General features: G+C 40.0%; 1 protein-coding gene across 5 annotated transcripts in view; it reads right to left on the reverse strand.

Annotated features, from left to right (window-relative positions):
• Positions 1–666: 666 nt before the first annotated feature.
• Positions 667–23,157, reverse strand: part of SYT1 (synaptotagmin 1) — a 333,663-nt gene continuing 311,172 nt past the window's right edge. For all 5 annotated transcript variants that reach the window (XM_077178796.1, XM_054631800.2, XM_054631799.2 and 2 more), the window contains 2 exons: positions 8,039–8,172; positions 667–3,779 (listed from right to left, as the gene is read on the reverse strand). In XM_077178796.1, coding sequence (XP_077034911.1) covers positions 3,573–3,779; positions 8,039–8,172 — 341 coding nt within the window. In that variant the 3' untranslated portion in view covers positions 667–3,572. The remainder of the gene's footprint in view (positions 3,780–8,038; positions 8,173–23,157) is intronic.

Below are 23,157 nucleotides of genomic sequence, written 5' to 3' on the forward strand. Positions count from 1 at the left end.
CTGCTATCCCTGCTTAGTATAACAGCTATTATACGAAGTGTTTTTCCTTACATTAGTTGTAATGACTGACTTCAAGTGATTACTCTACTGAAAGAACTGGTTTTGATTGACAGAGATGTCTTCTTGGTATTCTTTAGAGCTGCAAAAATGGCCGGTGCAGATTGAACCTGCAATACCTTCTCCCTGCTGCCCCTTTCCCCCATAGTTTAAGCACTTATTTAATGATCTTTAGTTGACAAGAGGTTTAATTTTATGGTCATCTTAGAAGTAGCACTTGCATGTAGGTTAAAATATACCATCTCTCTCTGAAAGAAAACTTCAACCACAGCTTTGGCACAATTGTCTGGAAGAATACTGATGTGCAGGCAACTACTTGGGAGTTTTTGTCATGGTCATGTTTTGATAGAGCATGATGGTTTTTGAGGCAAATAATCAGGCTCCTGGGTAAACAAGGTAATAGTGCTTCATCTGCAACAGAGGTGGAGAATTCATCTACTGTAGCGCTGCTGGCTGTGACTGTCTTACTGATGAAAGCAGCTTTTCACAGCCCCTCGAAACGTGCTGTGCTATTTCACTTGTGACACTTCAAAGTATGTGATTGTGTGAAAATCCTGGAGTGAATTGTCTTTTCAAAATTTTAGATCAAAAGAGAAATGCCAGAACATCAACAGGAAATAAAACATTTTTATTGAATATCCGTGTAATATGTATGTTATTTTAACGACAATTGGAAAACTCTACTGTGGGGAGTCACTACACAAAGTGAAACAAAATATAAACCACCTCATCAAAAATGAAGGTAAAATACGGCTAAAGTTGTCAGCTCGCGGGCCACGAGCGATATGGCAGGATAAAACACCCCAAACATTTCTACAAGATACAGAGAAAACCCACACAGAGAAACACTCAAGCAGGCAGTAAATATACACAAAGGCAACTAGGATCTTTCTACAGCATCAGATTCTAATACTTCACACAGCTTTGTCAGAAAGGTACATGTGGCTTCTTTGAGGATGAAAAATGTCATCTTGGTCACATGGCAGGTTCAGTCTCTGAGAATCATTGTACCTTACAAACCAGTTCTACGGTGACGTTCAGTCTGGCAGTGTAGGAAGAGAAAGCATTAAGAATACCTTAACACAGTAAGTCAGTCCTGGCACTTTGAACCTGCAGCTATCCTGAATGAGTAACTGAAAGCTGGAGACCATGAAGCTCTTAGGCTGGAAACTGTCTATTTCTTCTCTTTGGTGGGGTTTGGTCCTTAAGGATAAGATTTTTAAATATTCCAGCTTGATGCTTTGCATGTATGTGCCTGTTTCTATCAGAAAATGTCTCGCTTGTGTTTTTTCTATGTTTCATGTAAAAAAGAAAGAAAATGGACCTTGCTATTCTCACTTTTGGAGGTGGGGAGAGATGCAGGCTTTTATTCTCCTCCCAGTACTTTGCTGCCACTTTTACCCTCAAAGTACTGAGAAACAGGGATGCTTGGCCATCCCTGCACTGACCTCTGAGACTGTCACACCTTTCCCAGAAGCAGAGCCTTGAGAGAGGCTGTGGAATTCAGTTTGCAGTGCACAGTTCTCTGATTACATTCACTTTTGTTAGACACAGAAGACTGATAAGAACATTAATGGTTAACTCTCGTGCCTCCCTCCAAAAGCAATAGCATTTCCACATTTCTAGGGTAATTTGCATTGCTGAAAATAATGAACTCTTCAAAAGCATTATAAATATATTCACAGCTTGGAAAGATAAGCAAGGGGCCTCCCAGGACGGTGCATGAGCTAGAGGTGATGCCCTGAATGCCTTGATGAGATGGTACAGCGGAGGTGCCATGCTGGGGAGCTGTGAGATGACTCTACGGGAAAGCAGCAGGGGCGAGGGCGCTTGGAAACGTAGAGTATTGCACAGGGCTCGACAAAATGCTGCGTGGTCAACCCATTCTCTAGAGCATCCTTGTCCCCTGCATAGCTCTCCAGTTCTACATTGGTCCGTAACAACTGGAACCGCTTGTGCTATGCGTTCCTTCGGCAGTGCAGTAGAAGGGAATGGCAGTATTATTACAATATCACTACGGAATAAATTGGTTGCTATCCACTGAGAAAACTACATTTCTAAGCACACACGGCAGTCACAGTGATACACAGAGCAGTCTTTCAAGACTCTTATGGAATGACTAATAGCTTCATAATAGTGCCATTTACTACATAATAACATTTAAAACATTTAAAAACTCCTCCTGAAACGAGCATCTAGTATACAGAAGAGGTTGCTTCAGTTTTCTAGAACTTGTTCTTTGTTTTCACTTTTTTTTTAAAGGACAAATTAAAACTTAAGTATAAATAGTATATAAAAGGTCACTAGCTGTTCTCTTTTGGCTTACTTTGAAGTGCATTTAGAACTATGGCTAAATTTTGTCATCTTCTGATGGGATTACAATACTGTCTGTTTACCATGAAACTATTTTGTATAATAAACTCACACGGCTGTGTCTAAAAAATATTCTGCATTCCTTCTAATCTGAGTTAGTATCATAAAATATTTTGTTACAAAGTCTAATGTGCAAACTCATTATAATGTGAAATTGTGGATGGAATTCACAGTATGCAAATTTTGTATAAAGGTGATAATGGAGAGCTACTCTTGTTTTCATGGCAGCATTTTACTACTGCTGCATTTCCCTCTTCCCCCTCCCTGCACTTCTGCAGTGGTCTGTCTTGGTATGTTAGATGAAACTGTTGCCTCCTGTGGAACGGCTTCCTCAACTTTGAATCTAAAGCCATTTCAGTCTGTTATGTGTTTGCTTTGGAATATATACAAAAAAATTATATCCTGGCTTCTGGCTACATCTCCATGAGGTCAGCCATGGAACTGCTCAGATCATGCTAAGTTGCCTGTGAAAGAAGTCTACCCAATTGGATTTGCCCCTCCAAGATTCACTGTGGACGTGAAGTGTGCTATTAGGATGGTCCAGTTGAAAGCTCAGATTTAAGTTGTCCTTTAAGATGTCAGTGTAACACTACTAGTGCCTTACAAGTTGGATTTTTTTTTTCTGGAATGCAGACGATACAATAGTTACCCTATAATATAGTATCAGCTCTCCTATATCTCAGTCAATTTACATAATTTAAAATAGAACATCTTATTAAAAACATCTAGATATACACAGATTAGGAAACGCTTACAACATACAAATACACAAACTAGAAATAAATTCTCAGCATACTGATGTATATATACAACTGTGTGATACAATAAATAATTTCTGTCATGCTCTATCTACACATCATATTGCTTAAAAGAAGAGTAGATCTGGGGCGGGCAGTGGTGAAATGAAGCGCCTTTAAAAGGCTCTCTACATTTAAATTTGTGCAAATTAAAATGGGAATTTTAAAGTACAACTGATCTGTGTTGGGAACACATGGCTGGAAATGAAAGGACCCATATTACTGAGGTATTTACAGATACTGGCTAAAGAGCACTATGTGGGCAAATGCAGAAAGGCTTCTTCGTCTTTTTCTTTTTCTTCTTCATAATTTAATTTAATTTAATTTAATTTAACTTAATTTAATTTACTTCTTGACTGCCAGCATGGCATCTACCTCCTCCTCAGGCTGTAGGGTGTGCCACTGTGCGATGGGCCGCCGGGGGTTGGCCAGCATGTCCGACCAGTGCCGCAGCTCCGCGCCGGTGCTGTTGTAGCCCACAAAGACCTTCCCGATGGCATCGTTCTTGCCAATCTTGTCATAGTCCAAAACAGTCACAACAATTTGCACTTTCTGTAATGAGACACAGCAAGAGCAGTGAGCATGACAGTAAGGGGAAGGCTGGCAGGGATGCATGTGGGGACAGCCAGCCATGGAGAAGTCATGAAGGGGGAAGTGTGTGACAGCTGCAGTAGATTCCCCTATGAGGGGAAAATTCAAAATTTTGGTTTTGCTTGTTGTGAGCCTTCCAAATAAAATCAGGTTTACCACCTCCCTGTTAGCTTGAAACTTGCCACCTTGCATTGAATAGATTAATATGGAAATTGAGGCTGATTGTTTTTCCTTTAACAGATTAACAACTTACAGGTGAGTTAATTCAAAAGTTGCGCAATTTCACACACCCTTATTTTTTAAGTAAATAAGTTAACAACTAAAGTTCAGAAATGGCTCTATATTTGCCATGCTGTACTCCATTCTGTTAGTTGCTTTTCTACTTCTTAGCAATTCTTACCCATCCATCCTGTAGGCTAGTCAGGTATCTCCAGAAAAATTCAGAAGGTAGCCCTTATGGTTACTATACACACACACACACACACACACACACACACACACACACACACACACACACACGTGTGTTCTCATCTCTTTGCACATGTGTGTGCACTTGTGCACATGTACAAGCACGTGTGTGCACTGTGTATATTCTGTGTATTTACAGAGAAATCTAGGAAACAGGCTGGCTGCTCAAGGGAGCTGGAATGGATGTATAAACCTCTGGTGTCTCAGGGCTCTGACACTGGCACAGCCTATGACTGAGCTGATGCTGGAGTGCCACTTCTGTAGGAATGGTGACCTCTGGCAAACAGGGTTAAACAGGTCCCACATGCTCTGTGTGAGCCCATCTGTCACAGCTCATAGACAATTTTCCATCCATTTAGGCCGGGGAACACTGAGAGGTGTTTGAGCGAGGCATTTATGTTTGGAGTTGTGTGCAGATGCACACAATTCCTTTCTTTCAGGTCTTTAATAATTGTCAGAAGAGCATAAACAGCTATTCCTTCAGTGGAGTGGTGTTCTCCTGCAACACCACTTGAGACTTTCACTCTTATTTTACAAAACTGTAAACACTTCTCCTTATAGGGGTTTATTTTTAATGATGAGCATACAGCTCTTTTCCTGATTACAGTGTCAGCTTCCTGAATAGAAGAACGCCCTGAAACATATTTCCAGAAAAATCCTCTATTCTCTAGAATTAGGATTTTAAATTTAAAGCTTTAAATATATCTACAATCTGGATCTCTTACTAACATGATTAATTTCAGGGCTTGTAATAGGATTATCTTTTAGAAGTAGCAAGACCAGGGTCATGAGGTTTATTTTATAAAGTCCATTTCCTTACAGGATTGTAACAGCTCACTGAGCCAGAGAAAGAGATGATTCCAGCCGGCACTTAAGTATTTATATAGTTGCTGATGACAAAAGTATACATAAAACTCAAGATTTTCCCTCCCCAGAGCACTCCTGATAAAAGGTAATATTCTGAAGCAAGTATTTCTAGCTGCCAGAATTACATTTCAGTGTTGCTGTTTGCAATTCACTCACTTCTAATGGTACCTCCCCAAATGAACACTTATGTTTTAGATTCATGGTACATTCACAGATATAAAAAGTAAGCATGAGACTATTTTTTTTGCACTACAAAAAAAAGCTTGCCTGCTCTACCTAGAAGCTTGAGGGTAGTTATTACTGGTTTTTTTTTAACGTTAATCATAAGAAAAAAAATGAGCACTGCAAATGAAGGACCCTTTTCCTTGCTCTACAAAGATGTAAAGAACAGCCAGCTCAGATAATTAACTTGGAGATGATTCTCCCCTCATGATCTCTGCACTAAACCTACAGAGAAATGTGAGCATCCCTTTGCCTTTGTACCACATATTAAAGGAGCAGCTGCATGGCAAAACCCAAGAGGTGCTAGTAGAAAGAACTGCCTCTCCTAATAAACACTTGGATTAGCAGTTTCCACAGTGTGATTAAGCCCTTTGGACTGAGAGGGCCCAGAGACACCACTGCCTGCAGAGGCAGTCTGCTCTGCATGTGGCAAAACACGCGCCTGACCCGCCAGTAGCAGGAGGATTTGACTTCCCTGTGGTGTTCTCCCATTACCCTTGGAGACATCTCTTTCTTTCTCCTAAGAGCCAGAACCCATAGTCACCGTAAAATTGTAGGAAATGTTAACGTTTGTCTCCTTTAAAATTACATAGATGTATTGCTATTGAACTGCTTTCCCTCCATGTCCTCTCTTCATTCTCCAACAATCAAAAAACTTGTACAATATTATTTTTTAACAGTGAAAGTTTGCTTAATGGCTTTTATATGAATAGCACAGGTCACAGTGATTCCTACCATAGTAAGTCTAAATAACATTTTAGATGAGTTTTTCTAATGCTGAAATCACTTCAATATCCATCATGAAGTAGTCTAAATGTAGTCTTTTATAACTAACTCAAAATACGTTGGCAAATAACCAAAGTCCATAATTGCAGATTTAAAATTGGGGCTACATATTCAAGTAGATAGTTAAAAGATAATTCTAATAAACTTATTAAAAAAAAAAAAAAAGAAGACAAAAATTCAAGCCTCGAAACCACATTACTTTTAAAATAAACTACATGCACCTCAAAAAATGACTTTGAATTAGAAGGCAAAATGGTCAAGTACAAAAAATGTGCCCTACCATGCCAAAGTTTTGACAGGGTAAGTTGGAGGTAACCATTCCAGCTCTTCAATCCTATCTCTATTTGAAATCAAGATACTCACTGCCTAAACTGCCACTTGATTTGATTCACCTCTTTTTGCCTCTTTGATCCTTGTTGTGAAATCTTCCACAAGCACACAGACCAGCTTTCATTAAAATCAAGAGAAATTAGCACCGACTGGATTTCCCACTTTTTGATTCCTAGAATCCATAGACACCTGTACATGCAGTAGTACATGAAGAAGTTCAAAATGGACTAGTTATGCATCTAAGTCTCTGTGCCCATGCTTCACTTTGTCTAGTTTTATTATTTTTGTTAGTACCAAGTCAATAAAATACAAGATACTTGAAAGGTAGGCCTTGGCTCCTGGGCTTCTCTCCAGCCCAGTTGCTATCAAAATCCAGGAAACACAATGTGAAAACCCAAACCATGCTCTCATCTAATGAAGAGCGGGCTCCAAGTTTTGTCCAAGCAATTTAAACACATTAAAACTTTTAAACTACAAGTTTAAAAGCATGGAACCTAATTTATACCATAACCTCTCTTACAATCCACAGAAGTTTGTATTCCCAGATGCTTTAAATTACAGTCATTTAAACTGGGAGGCCCCTGACAGGACCTTTTCCCCACTCAGCTCCACCCAGAAAAGCTGTTTTATTGCCTAACATCTCCATAGTCCTGGGGCTCTGTGGCCAAGGTGGGAAGCCAGCATGCAGTTCTTTTCCCACATGCCTCCTGAGATGGTTAAAAAAACCCTTCTCTCTTGAGATAAAAGACAGTTAACATCAAAAAAAGTTAATTCTCTCTCATGAGAGATGGTTTGCCTCCCAGCAGCTCAAAGATAGGCAACTGAGTCCCTGAAAAAAATTACACAATGCTTTGTCCTGGTATTTCCCATTACTACTGTAGGTGACTCCCAATCTCACTGTGCTGACTTCTGAGACCCTTAATTTTAGGTACTGAGCTCTGGGAGTAGCATCTGGACAACTGCTGGAGCTCTTCTGAGGCACTAAGAGAACAGGTACTGCAGTGCTGGCCCCTGAGATTCTCAAATGCCTTTTTTCAAGGAATCACTGAAAGTTTTCAAAGTGTAGTGAATAATTCCTGAAAAAAGCTGTGTATGAATTAGGTGTTTTACTTTAAAGGGCTGCTGCAGTGCTTTCAAAAAACAGGGCAAATAAATGCATAAGGAGCACAAATTTATCTGATAATGCCAATGTATTACTTTAAATAATTTAAGGAAAAATGTTATATATGGCTTTTCTTTTATCCCTACACCTTTTTGCTGGCACATTCCTTCACTATCTCCCTGTGGATTTTTTTTCCCCCAAATCCATTTCTGTTAACAGAAAATGTCAGTTATCCATTTCTCACAGATGAATCAAAGCTTCCTAAGTACTTCACATTTTATCATTTCCCTCTTGAAGCAGTCACACTCATCTAATGTAGCACAGGGCTGGCACCTAGGTGCTAATGAAGGCATGCACATGTGATAATTAACAAGATTCCTGTTAAATATTTATGAGGGCTGAGAAATGGAATGCAGAGGAAAGACAAAACACTGTTTGACATTACCTGAATTTGCTCGAATGGTACTTCAAAGCTGAAAGACTCATTGTAGTAGGGATTCAGAGTGTTCTTTTTAATTGTAGTCTTTTTCTTCTTCAGCCTCTTACCATTCTGCATCAGATGGATCTTCACATAGGGATCTAAGTATTGAAGAGAAGAGGTAGAGTAAGAAGGAGAGTTCAGTGTGTTTTCTACAAATTTTAATCCCATAGATGTAGGAGTAAATTAAAAAAAATAAAACCAAAAACAAACAGACAACATTCACAGCTCGTATTTAAACAAGTTTTTAATTTCTACTATAGAAAAACTCCTGTAGGACTGTGAAGTGCTCCTGATGGGAAAAGGTACAAACTACTTCTTGCCTTATCTCCTTAACATCATGAAGGTGGAGTAAATTCCACCTAACTTTGTTCCACAGCTTATTAACCATCCTGCAAGCATTTCTCACCAATGGTTTGAGGGGTGGCTTTCCCAAGACCAGCGAGTGCTGCCAAATGCACACAGCAGGTACAGAGCTGGCATGGCTGGATGCTCTACAGCCACCTGGCAACTGCTCCCATCACTCCTTGGGCAGGTGCTGTGCCATGGTTTTCCTGTCCTCTGCCCTCCCTGCTGAGCTGTGACTGACAGGGTCCAGCACTGCCTGGCAGGAGAGGACTCTGTCCCTTCAATGCAGCCCCTGCCTCAGTGCTGCACACAGCCAGAGTCCATGGGGGCCACGGGGCTGGGATAAATTACAGACTGGCTTTGCCATTCTCTATGGAATTCCCACTGTCATTTCAAACAGCTTCTGGTGGCAAAGGAACAGAACTCATTTGGTACCTAATCAGGTGTTCCTTGTGCAAGCAAACCTTTCCTGCACATTACAGCACTGATGAGGTATCTCAGTGATGAAATTTCAATGGAAGCTTTGCCTGCTTAAAAGAATAGCACTGTGACTCCTCAATCCATCACTAGAACCATGTGCCTATCTGGAGAGTGAGCTAACATTCTTCCATGGAGCTGGTAATTACAAGTACCCTCACTGAGTTCAGCTATTTTTCTGTTTAGCCTTACCACAACGCAACATTTGAAGAATCTCAAGCTCATATGTTTCAACAACCTGTATGGTAGCGTCACCAAAATTTGGGTAGGTACCTCTCTGGCTTTAGGCAGCTGAACTTTGATGTAGATCAAGGCAAGCTTCCCTTGAGTGAGCTGGTAGGAGGTATCTAAAATGCCTGCCAGACATGAGTCACCTGCAGCATAAATAAGGGAGCCTGAATGACGCAAACTATCAAAGGAGAGGGCTTCTCCTTCCCCTCCTGGGAAAAGGCTGGGGCTACAGAGTAAGGATAAATGAACACTGTGCTTAATATGAGCAGACCATGCTTTATGATTCTGCAATGAAATTAATTTTTGGAAGAGTAATTGCACTCTTCTACAGTCAAAATATGCCTTTCTCTGGAAGACCTGGGTGTTCAGGACAATTAAGCTACTTGGAGTCACTTGATCACAGTCTACAGTTCCTCTGAAGGAAACCTAATTTTGGTAGTAGATTCTTCAAGCCAGCAGACAAGGGTATAAAAAGATCCAATGGCTGTGAGAAGGAATTAGGGAAATTCTAACTTAGGAATAGGCACATATTTTAGAAATAAGATGGAAACAGCTGGAGTAGCTTCTTCAGTGGTGAACTCTCTGTTACAGAGGGTTAAGACTCCTTCTCCCTCAAAAGACTCAAAGTTCAAACAGAAATTAAATCGGGGTAGGTTTATGCTTCAGGCAAGGTGGGATTGTGAGGGTTCCTTGTGGCTGCACAATTCATGAATCAAGGAGTATCATGTGAAGAGCAAAATGCTAGCAAAAAGCCAACAGAGGTCTGTTTCTTTTTTAATACTGAGTTCAACATCACTGCACACAGGGTTTTGAAGATGGAAAGGAGGCGAATCTGGAATTCTTCAGCATTAGCTGGTACTTGAGAAAAGCTCATCACTTTCCCTGATGCTCCATGCAGAATGCAAAACTGCTAACTTCAAAATGCTGGTTTAGGTATACCTAATACATATTAAGAAAGTTTAGTAGTCAATGAGTCAGTGGTAAAGTGTTAAGAAATGAGAATGAGGTAAGATGCTGTAAAAATATAATTTGAGTCACTAGACTGGAAGGCTAAACAGTACAGTAGTATATTATTATTAAGGGTATTGGAATGGAATAATTTATTAAAATAAATGCAAGTGATAAAAGCCAATTATTTGCTGATCTGTGCCTTTGCACAGACAATATACACAGGTTTGATGATTATTCATATGTCCTTAAGGAATTGTACAGTAAGATTCATAAAGGGATGCAGAAATATTCCTATATTGATAACAAAATCCATGTTTTGGAGAAGAATATTTTAAAACTAGAAATCAATGTATCTGAATGCTTCTACATCTGTGAGTACATTAATTTGAATTTTTTGCTTCTACTGACTTTCTATAGTTTCTATCTTCATGCTTGCATTAGAACAAAACCTACCCTAGACAACTCACAGCCATGGGACAAGACCCACAAGACACATTCCTGTGGTTTCTTTTTCATGTCCTGATCAGTTTCTTCTGTTTGTCAGTCTGGGGAGTTGAGTCAGACTCAAATGCCAGTTGTTTAGAGGAAAGACCCAGTGGTGCCCCTGTAGCACAGAACTGAGTGGCAGAGGTACCAAATGGAGCACAGAATGGGGCATGACACAGTAAAATAATCCAATTTTCTTTCATCTGAGGGCAGAATTATCATGCTAATCCAAACAGAACTTAACTGAAACCATGTTCTTTCTTTTCTTGTTTCACAGTAAAGTATTATATAAGTTTAGCCATCACAAACATTTAAAATCAGAACAGGGTGTCCAGCTCAAGTAAGTGGGCCATTAGAGATTTTGGCTGAGTTTATCCTCATTGGATGGTATATCCACTTCCTTGTTTTTGAAGTATCCTGATCCTAACTAATTCTCCCCTCTCCTCATCCTTCTGTGTCCCATACATGAGCCCCTCCAGCACTGCCCTATCTTCAGTTACATTCTCCTGTGCTCCACAGCATTAACTCCCTCAATTCCCCAGTAATCTATCTGCTTGCACTCTGCACAAAATCCTGATACCTAAGCACAGACTTCTTGTGACTTCATGAATAAATCTCTGAAAGAGACAAATTCTCTTCCACTAAGTAACAGAAGCTGAACTGCTTGGAATTAATTAGTGGAAGAAGGGATGATAATCAAGAGAAAGCAGAACCTCTGGGAAGTGCCAGTCTCCAGTGATTTTTGTGAGATAAGGTTTAGAGCTAATGGAAATGTCTTTCCTCTCTACTTGCAACATAACCTCAGTGCTGGCCCCATTAGTCATTCTGAGTAATATTTTAACATGTAAGTAGTCTCGCTGAAGAGCTGAGACTAGTAAGGATGACAGAACTGATATTACAGCCCTGCAATGACAAATTGCCTGTTAAATGCCTAGCCTGGTCATAAAGGGCAATGCCAATGAAAATAAGTATTTCTCTTTATGTTCTGTTTGATAGTTATCTCATTCCAGAGTAAGTATCTATCTTTAGTTAAATAGATTGCACCCCAGAATATTAATTTATCTCCATGGGCAAACATCACTGTATTTTTAGCCAGTTTGATTCCTTTCAAGTAAACAAGGATATAGAATCACATTACATACCCAGGTATCTCTGGATGCATCACACTCATCTATCTGGAAAAAAAGATGTTGCACCCAGATGTCCCTCTGCTGAAGGAGACAATAGCTTTGTGTCCCTTGCTTAATAATCCACTTTAACCAGTATATGGAACTAATTAAAATTGTGCTATTTATTCCTTCATTAACAGTCTACCCAGAATGCTAAAAAGATGTAGAGTTCACAAGTAATTGTGTGTTGTGCATCTCACAGTAATGTCTCAATGGAGGCTAGTTGAACTGCTTTTAAAGCATGGAGAGGACCAGCTGACACATTTTGTTTTCCTGAAATTTGCAATATGATGCCAATACCTTATTTAATAAGGAATCAACATGGTATGTGGATTGTCCCATACCAAGATTTCTACAGTAATCTCGACCACAAGGCATAGATATATAGATATTTATATATATATACACACACACACACACAACTGGACCTCTCTTAAAACAATGACTAGTTACAACATGTTGTAGACAAGATGCACTTAGTTGGTTAAGAGATTTTACAAAAGAAAACCTTAAAAGAAAAAAGTACTACAACTCAAAAGAAGAGAATTGTGGCAGAAGACAGTATGTCAGGAAAAGGCAGAACTTGAGAACGAGTGTTTTCAGGATGAAAAATGTTAGAGAGGTAAGTAGCTAATGAAAAATCATTTTCCACATAGGTAGGAGAGAATTAGCATGCAAATTTCCATTTCTGTGGATCTTCAGAAAAAAGCATCAATAACATAGCTTGGAATGGTTTTACTACAGTGGCTTATTCTGAATGCAAACAGAAGGACAGTGCCCATCTTTTTTTTTTTTTTAATAACATGGAGGCTTCTGCAATCTAATCATAATATGAAAAGTAAAGCATCTAGAAATTGATAAATTTGAAAAATGCCACAGAGATAACACTGAAATTGATTGTGTGTGCAGTTACAGTCCCAAGGCTGTGGGCAGGGGGAGCTTAATGGTTTAAAGAAAAAAAATCCCATCCAGGTCTGTGCAGAGAGACCAGAGAAAACCCTATACAAGCTTTGAGAAAGCCTAACATGATTAACAGGAAAAAACATGAGCCAGAACAAACTAGTCATAGATACACCTGAATACTTTCATATGACAAAACACTGTAATAAAATGTTCTCAACTAAAATGTAGAAATGGTGAAGAACTACGGTGCCAGAACTGCCTCCAGCTGTATTTTTGTCTTCAAAATGTTCAGGATAACTGGGTGCTCATTAGCACGTGTTTTTTCCCATCAGAAGAAAATTTATGCACAATCCATGCCAAAGCTCAACATCACTGACATTTAGAGCAAAAGTGTCAGCAGAGAGTGGAGTTTCCATTCCAGGAAGCAGAATGAATTAATGAAGAGCTTGGAAATTGATTCAAGAAGTAAAGAAAATGAGGTTTGGAAATGCAGCTTTGCAAATAGCTGTGCAAATGCAGTTAGGACAGAGGTGACATGCAGGGTGCATTGTTAGTGCCAAGCTAAAGAGCCACTCTCATCCTGCAACACAGCAGCTCGGTGGAAAGCAAGGGAAGACCAAGCCAGGGGCTTGGACCAGAGCTGGAGCAGGGTCAATAGTGCACCCTTATCCTGCTCCCCTTCTGTGCAGACAAGCTTCAGGTGAAGTTCTCTGGGCAGGCAGTGGGGAGAACAGCCATTTAATACAGCAAACAACCTTATTTTCTCTAGAGACTGTGTCTGGGATGGAGGCTGGCAGCACCTGCAGCACCTGTGTGCCTCTGGAGAGAAACAGCAGCACGGGCCAGAGCTGGGCTATGGAAAGCAGCAGGGCTCTAAGAGCAAAGCAAAACAGGAAGAACTTTGCTGGCAGTTCCCACAGATTTGCTGATTTTTCCCAAGAACCATGGGACATGCTCCCTCTGGAGCATGTGGGCATATAAACCCTTCCTCCCAAGGGACAGGAACAATTCACACAATGCCTGTGGCATCCAGGCCATGCATAATTTCCCCTGACTTCTCCTCTTCTGTTCATTCTTGTTTGGATGAGAGTGGATAAAAAAAAAAAATCTCTGAAATAATGAGTTTAGAGTGATACTGGATTTTCTCAGCTAGTATTTTTTCATATTAATGGAAAGCTTTGAATGGGAAGGAAAGCCAGAGGGGAAAAAACATTAAATGGTACAATGACTATGAAGAAGCCCAAATACCTTCTAGACTGCATGAAAATTATAGTTTCTATTCACTGACACAAGCTGTTGGGCCTTCTACCTTCCTCCAGAAACAAACAAATTAAAGTTAGGACATTATTTTTAAGGAGCAGTTGGTGTCCTAAGAGAAATATTGGAAAACACTCTCACATTGGAAACAGTTCTCTTGGCATAAACTATATGGTTTGTAAGGTTTCTAAGGTTTTTTAAATCAGATTTCCTTAAAAATAGGACTTTTAAAAAAAGTTGATTTGCTACATAGTGTCCACTCTTCAGCTAATGCTGATATTTTGTTACTCTCATCACAGTTTCCATAAGCCTACCAGGCTGCATATTACTTCAAGTTATGGGCCAAGTCTTTATCAGTAACCAGGACTTGAGAGGTGAGTAGCAAAAGGTTATTTGCTGTGGTTCCTGTGCAGTGTCTATGCCAGTCCTGATGCCAGCAAAACACATTTTAAAATCCCTTTTACTAAGGGGGCTGAGGATTGAGTGGTGGAGACTGTGCCAGCACCAGCCAATAGGGTACTGGCCATGGATGGGGCTGAGAAGCTGCCTGCAGTCCAGAGGGGCTGTAAGAATGGCCATGAGAGCTGTGCACAGTTTAACCCTAAAAAGCTCCTCTCACACTTGCCACTGTCTGTCTGTGCCATGGAGAGGTGCTCCAGACCCAGGGCACACACACAAAGCACATGCCCATCAGGCTCCTTTGGGCTCATATGTTCCAGTGGAACAGCTTATATGACTTTGGGTTATGTATTTCCACCAGCATCTTTAAAAAAAGATGCTGTAAGACTGGGTAATTTGTAAATGAAAACATTTTAAAAGTTCATATTCAACAATATTAGATAGATTCTCATAGGAATAATGGAGTCCAGCAATCCATTTATAGTGGGGAAGAAGAGGTTGATATTTATAAAAGTAACAATAGCTGCCTAGAATGAAGAGAATTAAATAGTGTAGCAAAGCAGTCTCAAAATAACAACTCTTCACTGGTGTGCAGTTGCATGAACATCAAGTTGCTACTGAAATGCTGAGTTCAGAGAACCAGGGAGCTTTGGGAAGAAGGAGGTGCTGTAAAACTGTTAGCCAGCCAACGATTCCCTCACCCAAGAATCCCAAACTGAGGTTGCTGAACATGAGAAACGTTCACAGTGGCCTAAGGGCTATTCAGCCAGCCCTTGAGTGTGCAATTCCACCCACAGTGCTTCCAACTGGAACATAACAACAAATGTTACGGTGCCAGATGGGGAAAGTAGCTGAAAATGGGAGGGAAAAAAAAAAGAAGAAGAAAAAAAAGAAAAGCCAAAAGTCTTATTTAAAATCAGCACAAATTAGTGCTTATGAGTTTATGATTAAGTTTACTGCCAGAGCAAGGACAGCTGATCTGTCTGTTGTATCCAAGGGGTTCATTTCAGCACAGTTACACACAGGCAAAACAAACAGTTTCACAAAGCACAACAAATGTGGGTTGAACCAACAGGAAAATGCACCTTGAGTTTTGGCTGTGGGTAAACACAGAATACTCTTGTGGAAAAGCAACGCTACTCAACCAAGCACCTTGTAAATGTGATTACATGGAAACTACATGCATCAAAGCAGTAAACCTTGTTCCCTTGTTCTTGCACCAAAAGGGGAGGAACTGACTGCTCATGAAGCTCGAATGTAGCAAGGAGGGGGAGAGACAGCATGGCATTGTAGAATTTTAACATAGTGGAGAAGGGCACCTGCAATGCTAGATAACAAATAAAGAAATAAATATGCATATTGCAATACCATGCTTGTATACAAGTAGGAAGAATACAACAGCAGCTAAGATGAAGTAGGTATTTATATCAAATAGTGGGAATGTATTAATTTGAGCTGCTGATACAGGCAGACTCTCCAGGACAGGAATCCAGACTGGAACCAATACCTCAGGCAGCAAATTCCAGCAGACTGCTGAGTTAGAATTTAGGTAATGCCTTTTGATGATGTAGAGAAAAAAAATAAATTAAATTGATGGCAGTGAAAATACCAGATGATAATACATAGAGGCTTAGAGAGATTGGAAAGACTGTCCTCAAGTGAACTGGGGAGGAGGGAAGGGGGAATACACATGGACCGGCAGAAGAGTGAAGAGATAGTCAGCACAGATTACAGAACACCCCAAACAACCCAAGTTAAGAAGCAGTTCTGGTGGGATGTCTTAGCTGAAAACAGCAGGAGCTTGGGTACAAAATGATGTTCTGCACAGGACTGTCAGTGAGTGCCTTGAAGCCCTCGAGAGCTGGGCTGCTTTGGGGGCAGAGCTGCCCTGGCTCACTGAGGCACACACTGCTGAGTGGAGGCCTGTTTTCATTATTTCCCTGCTCCCAGAACCCCACCCATCACAAAGACCCCAAGCCCCAAATCCTACAGCTGTGAGGCAAAATAACCTCAGACTTCACTGAGAACAGATAGGCATTCCAGTATTACTGGGTAATAAAGAAAACCACATCTGAGTGAGTGTCAGTATTCACTCCAAGGAATTCCTCAACCCTGAAACACAGAGAAAGTCTGTTAAAAGCAAAAGTTGGTCTAAATAGCACATTAGCAATTTACTGTAGCAAGAATATACATTTGTAGTCCAAACTCTCCATGTTAACATTGCCACAGAAATGTTTTATAGCTTGACTGAATGTCAGCATGGCACTACTGTGTTGTGATTGTCTTTACATGGAAAAAAGTGAATACACCCTGCTAAGGGGTAATCTGTACTCTTCCACAGAGGGTTAGAAGCAAGGCACTCAAAACCAGGCAAAGTCAGTTATAAAAGCTATCTCAGGTCAAACCACTAACTATCACATTGCTTAACCATGAACATTTTCTTCAAATGCAGCAAATCCAGTTATGTCCCTGTATTCCATCCATACCCTCACAGGCCAAAATGACTTTAGGTGAGCTGGGAGGAGAAGGAGAGGATAGAAAAAATAGAAAAGAAAAGCAGCAGGGAGTTTTATCTACCTATGATTGAAAGGGTAGGAAACACCCAATTACCTTAGCTCATACAAATGAGTCACCAGAAAAATGCAAGCCATTATACCACAAAATAATTCTGATGCTTTTAATAAAAATCTAGCCCTGCCACTTTGTAAACAGCTTCTCTCATCCGGGTAAGCTTTCAGTCACAGACAATGTGAAGGAGATGTCTTTTTTTTCATTCTGATGATTAAACTAGAAATAGCACAAAACTAATACTGCAGGAATGCTGCAGTAAAGAAGGCATAGAAAAAATAGTGTTACAGCATCAGTGTCTACTGGTAAAGCAGCCTGATCTGAACTCTTCACAGCTGAGAAACCAAGCCTAGTTATGCTTTATCAAGATTGATATTTATTTTAAGAGCATATAAAGACTTTCAAACTACATTTCATTTATCAGTGGCTATATGCATAAAAGGATTTCATCAGCATCCCAGTCCTGAGTCTCAACTTGAAATAATACTCAGCACTTTTTCTACCTGCAAAGTTTATATAAATCCTAGTTCTGATTTTGGTTTCATTATTTTGCTGTTGGATTTGAGCTTCAAGGAAAAAACCATAAATGGAAGGAAGAAGGTACATGAATGCAGTCTTGCTTTTAGCCTACAAACTACAAAATGTCCATTCAGAATTATTTGGAGAAAACAGTCAACAGCTCTCTTTCCCCTTCTATTCCTGCCTCCCAACACATCCAGTGTCTGTTAAGTGGGATTTTGGGAATTCATACAGGCTATTTGTGCCACCTAATTTTAGCGTGACTTGAAAGGGATCGAACTCTTTACTGCCTCAACACACAGACCACCCATCCCATATATGAGACCTAAGGGAACACACAATACAGCTGGTTTTTTGAACCTCTTTTAATACAGAGGCCACAAGAAACCTTTCCCTATTCCCTGCTCAGAGCCATGGCTAAGGACAAGCTTAGCTGATGGGCTTCCTGGCAGTGAGAAGACTCCTAGAACACTGCAAGGCAAGAAATGCATCTGCTCAGGGAGTTCTGGATTATGTTTCCCAATATTGTTGGGAAAACCTGTTTTGTTTTGGATTAAACTTAACCAGAGTAAGATAAAAGAGATCAAAAGCAGATTTTATTGGGATGGGCATTATGTTCATCTTAATCCCATCATGAGAAGTTACAAGATAAGCTAAATTTATCAGCAATTTCTACTGAGTTCAGCTAAATTACATCTGTTTCTCAAACTTGACAGCTCAGTGAAAACCTATTTTTTAGAATCCCCAAACCCCCCAGGTTTTAGAAGCCTGAAGGTAAGATTTTTAACTTGAGTACTTGCAGAGGAAAGGCTGGGAGGTTGCACGCCTGCTCACATTCCCGTCGATTACACATAATGAGAAGCAGTGACCTGAAACTTAAGGCAAATTTTTACTTAGACAAGAGTAACATTGAGATTATGTTTACTGAAGAGTCATGGAAGTGCTGAAGTCCTTGGGAGAACAAACTGTTTACTTTGTTTTTTAACTCCTGACAAGTTACAAGAAAGAACAAAATGAGGAGTTATTTAAGAGCTAAGATACAAGGAAAAGGACAAGCATTCAAGGCCAGCACCATCTGCATTAGGAACACTCTGCTGATGAGAACATTAGAACTGCTGTAAGACAACAGGATGGAAAACTTGAAAAATGGTGCCATTAGGTGAAAGGTGGAAGCATTTATAATACGGCCCAAAAGCTCGTGTCCCAAATTCTTCTTCAAATTGGCCCTGTCAGTTAATGGCACAAATGAATATTGGACTAACATGTTCACCACTGATTCTACACCACTCCAGTTTACAAGTCAGTCAAATGTGACACAACCCTTCAGAAATCCAAGGGTACATGATAGTTTCCAGCTCAGATACCTGCTACAAATTTCTACAGCAGATAGCCAATTTGGTACAGAAGTGGTGGAGCGTGCTTGGCTGACAAACCAGACTGAATCTGGGCAGCTCAGCACATTTCTGCCTGCTACTCCATTGAACAAGATCTTGATGCAGCCTAGTCAGTGGATCATGATCTGTAACAAAATCAAATAACCCAGGAATCCAAAAAGCATATATGAATTTCTGAAACCCTTTGGATCTTCAGAATTGAAAAGAGGAGTATTTGAAAAGACAAGCCTGAGTCTTTGTAGTTACCACATGAGGAGGAGGATGGTAGAAGAGGGCAACTACTGTTTTTATTTGTAATCAATAAATAGAAATCATAGTAAAGGAAAAGTGGATGGCACTGCTTCCAAGCCAAGGTAGTACTCATCATGTAAAACAGAGAATAGAAATTAGTTCAGTAAAACCAAGCTCACAAAACAGTACTCTTTTCAAGCTGCACTCACCAAAGTTAGAAAAGATTTTTAGAAGTATCAAGCATTTGTAGACAGGTCTGTTTTCAAAGGCACATAGCTCCTGTTAAAAATCACTGGTATGAAGATGAAGCAATCAATTCCCCTGGAATCCCAGGCTTCAGCTTTCCTCTGGAAACTCCTATTGAACACTTCTCTGCATTAGTCAGTATCTAGGTGACAATAGGTTGGTTTTTTGTTTTTTTTTTGCTTCTGAACAAAGACAGTCAAGACATTCACTCAGCAGCAGTAAGAAATAATTTAAATTCTTTCTGTTTACTGTACATGCCACAAATGGCAATCAGCAAGCAGTGATATTAAACTTGTGGGTTTCAGATAGACAAAACATTCTCCTTTAAAAATGAAGATCACAAACACTGAAAAGAATGTATTTAGGAGAACTGAGATTTTAAGTTAAAAAAAGCCCCATTTAGTGAACAAGAAACCTGCTTTTCTGATACTTTTAGGAGAGAAAGGGGGAGAGAGAGGGAGTGCCTCCGGTTAGCTTGCCATTAGCACAAAGGAAAACAATTGCAGGGCTTAGTGAGGATTTAGCTTTAACAAATAGTTATCACAAAGTCATGTCACCGCACACTATTGTTCTGTATTTGGAATGAAATTAATTTCCAACTCCACATTAACCTTTTAGAGACCCTTCTTGGTAGAGGAATTTAATCCTTTGGATTTTGGTATGTCACCAACAAAGGCCATTTCTAAATTTGGTGTGTTTGATAAGACTATTACCTGAAGAACTTTTATTAAAGGGGGGAAAAAAACCAATTTATTAACAGTGGGTATTTCAACCACTGAAAAGTTGAGTGTTGAATTAAATAGGCAAGAAAAACGAAATAAAATCCAGGAAATCCTAAGATTTTTTCAATTCTCATAACATATTATTCTTTTGTCCTATAATTAATCCACTGATCCTGTGACTGTATGCTCTCAAGCCATACACTAACATAAAAAACTTTATTGTGATGAAGTAGATCTTTTCTAAACTTTGTGAAAAACAAGCATTCAGCTGGGTAATGGGAAACAATCTGTAGCCTTACCATGAAGTAAGGGAAAAATGGTGATTTAGACAGTAGTAAAAGCAGGAATTTCAGCACATGTAGGGGAGCCTATTTTCTGGTCCTTATTAGTATTAATGCAACAACTGTCTTTGTTGGGCTCTGCAGGACTCTCTCCCTGCTGCATTCCAGGAGCTGAGAGGAGCCCTCTGGAAGTCAGACAAAATCTGCTGTCGCTACCATATTAGGAATCAAACCGAGCAGCAAAAGCCTCCGGCTGAGCGGAGATAAATCAGCAGGGAACGCGTTTGCCTCCCAGCCAAATGAGGAAAGCCAAGTGATTGAGGAAACAAAGTAAATAATAATTAAAAAACAAATCCTTAGCAGTAGGAGTGACTGATTCCTTCTTACTTTTATCATGCTTCTTACTGAAGTATAGGTCCAAACCAGATTTGCAGATATGAGGACACCCTGTTCCTTACATTTCTTTATTGCTGCAGAGTGAAATAATCCCAAGACACGTATCAGTGATCAGCTTCAAATGTTTTTAACTCATTCTTTTTGGCTGGAAAGAACAGCATTAGACTGCAGTGGAGTTTAAATTGCTCTTGACATAGATTTTGGTTTACAGCCAATCTGATCCTTCCACCAAGATTTCCCCTAATCACAGACACAGTCACTCTTCCACTTGTGATCAGCCTTGTTGTAGTCCATAGAAAATCTCACCTGAAATACAATGTTTGCTAATGATTCAGCTCTTTCTAGAGGCAGAACAGAGGACTTGCTATCACACTTTGTATATGTGCATGGATCTATTCTGAGCATTCCTTATTAGAGAGGGTCTATAAGGTAACTAATCTATTATGGCATTGGCAAAGAGATGCAATTCCACATAGGTGTGATTGAAATCTATAGATTTTGTACCTGCCGTGTGTGAATGAGGGCCAGATCTGCAATGCATGCCAGTTCATAGCCTGTAAAAGGTGGGAAAGTCTTACTTTGCATGGCATGGAGTCCAAACTCTGTCCTATGAAAAACTGTCCTATGAAAAGATCTCTGTCTCTACTGTCTGCATTGCAGATGCTGTGAGATGGTGGATGCTCACGAGATGCAGGCACAGCAGATGCCATCCCAAAAAAGAGGAAGGACTGCTGTGCCAGTACCCACGTGCCAGCCCCACATAAAGGCTGATGTGCCATATCCCCTCCTGCTCCCCAGCAGCCCAAAGCACACCCATCCCACTTCCTCTCACACTGCACAAGTACACACCCCACTGCAGGTGAGGAGGCTTAACAAAATCATGGGATGGGTAAGTTTGGGTTTCTATTTTGAAATCCAGGGAAGATTTGTTCTTAGTGCATTATTTCACAGAAAGAAAACAGTCTGAAGAGCAAGAAAATGTAACAAGATGGATACATTGTCAAGCCATTGTTAACTGGTGTTAAGCAACACCATACATTTCAGCCTTGGTAACCTTGCACGTCACTTGTGATTGTTGTCCTTGGTTGCAATGGGTAGGAAACTGTGACATACACACATTTTTCTAATCATCAGCCACTAGGCTCCCATGGCAACCCTTCTCTCACCCAACCAAAATAAATGGGGTGGTCTCCCCACAGATCCTAATGCAAAGCGCTGTACAAATAGTGGCAGAAATAATATTTTGCCCATGGAAATATTACCACCTCTTTTGAGAGGAAAAGTTGGTTTCTGAAAGGTGGTAGGCTAACAATAAAAAAAGAAGATTGCATGTATTGTCTTGCATTTGTTTAGGGGAAGAAAATTGGTAGGATTCTGTCAACCAGCAGGTTGTCTCTGTAAAAATAAAAATAAGCAGTGGCTGAGGGAATGCAGAAATAAAATGGTACCCATGGCTTTCTACAGCTTTTGAGACAAGAATAAAGCTGCAGCTTCCTCATTATATAGTGCTCACCCTCTAGCATATTGATTTCATTGTTATATTTTCTCCTTTCTTGATAAGACACTGTGGTTGAATGCTGTTGTCAGCTCCTAGTGTGTTGTTTCTCTAAAAGCCTGTCTTAACTGTTCAAATATCCACTAACTATATCAACAAATAAATTAGCAAATAAAAACTGCATATAACACAGCTGAAGATGCACCAAGATACTTCTATTCACCCTCAAAATCAAAGAAGGTAAAGCTGAAGCTCATAGGTCATGTCATGAGCCAGTGGTATAAGACCATAAATATTCATAGGACGTCACACCAGTAAGCCTTTATCACCAGTGGGAGCCTGGAACCTGGACTCTGGGGCCTGGGAGAGCCCTCTGGCTGAAGCTAAATTCAGACTGATTCACTAAAAGGCAATGTGGTGGCACCCAGAGGATGGAATTGGATAATTCAGCCTACAATCACCTTGCTGCTAATTTGAGCTCCTTTTTTTTTTTTTTTTTTTTTTTTTTTAATTTAGTCAAGGAGTCAACAAAGAGGTTACACCACATTTTCTCAGTTATGTTTGTGTCTGATAAGAAATGCTAGTCTGCTGGACAGGATTTTAAGGGGAATAGGGAATGCTGAGGTTTAAAGCCCTGTTTGCTTCCATTTCAAGTTATGGTTTAAAATTGGCATCTGTGCTACCTATTGAAAGGAGACAAGCAGGGTGGAGTATTTAACTGAGACCACACTTTGAATGAAGTTCACAAAATTTTCCTTTGCAAGACAGTTACCATGTATTTTGCCATAGATAGTGCTCATCTGTAGAGAAGTATTGTTCAACCAAGGAGTGCCTAAGGAGTAACACATTTACAGCAAAAGTTGCAGGTTGCACAGAAAAACAGTGAAAAGGTGTGAAAAATTGAGCTTTCATGCTGCTAAAAATTTCTGTCAATCAGCTTTTCCTCAAACCAGATAGAAGATAAACTCTGAGTCTTACTGTCACACATTTGGTATCTCAATTATGTTTTCACA

Source organism: Agelaius phoeniceus, chromosome 5 (assembly GCF_051311805.1).
Source record: "Agelaius phoeniceus isolate bAgePho1 chromosome 5, bAgePho1.hap1, whole genome shotgun sequence".
NCBI lineage: Eukaryota > Metazoa > Chordata > Aves > Passeriformes > Icteridae > Agelaius > Agelaius phoeniceus.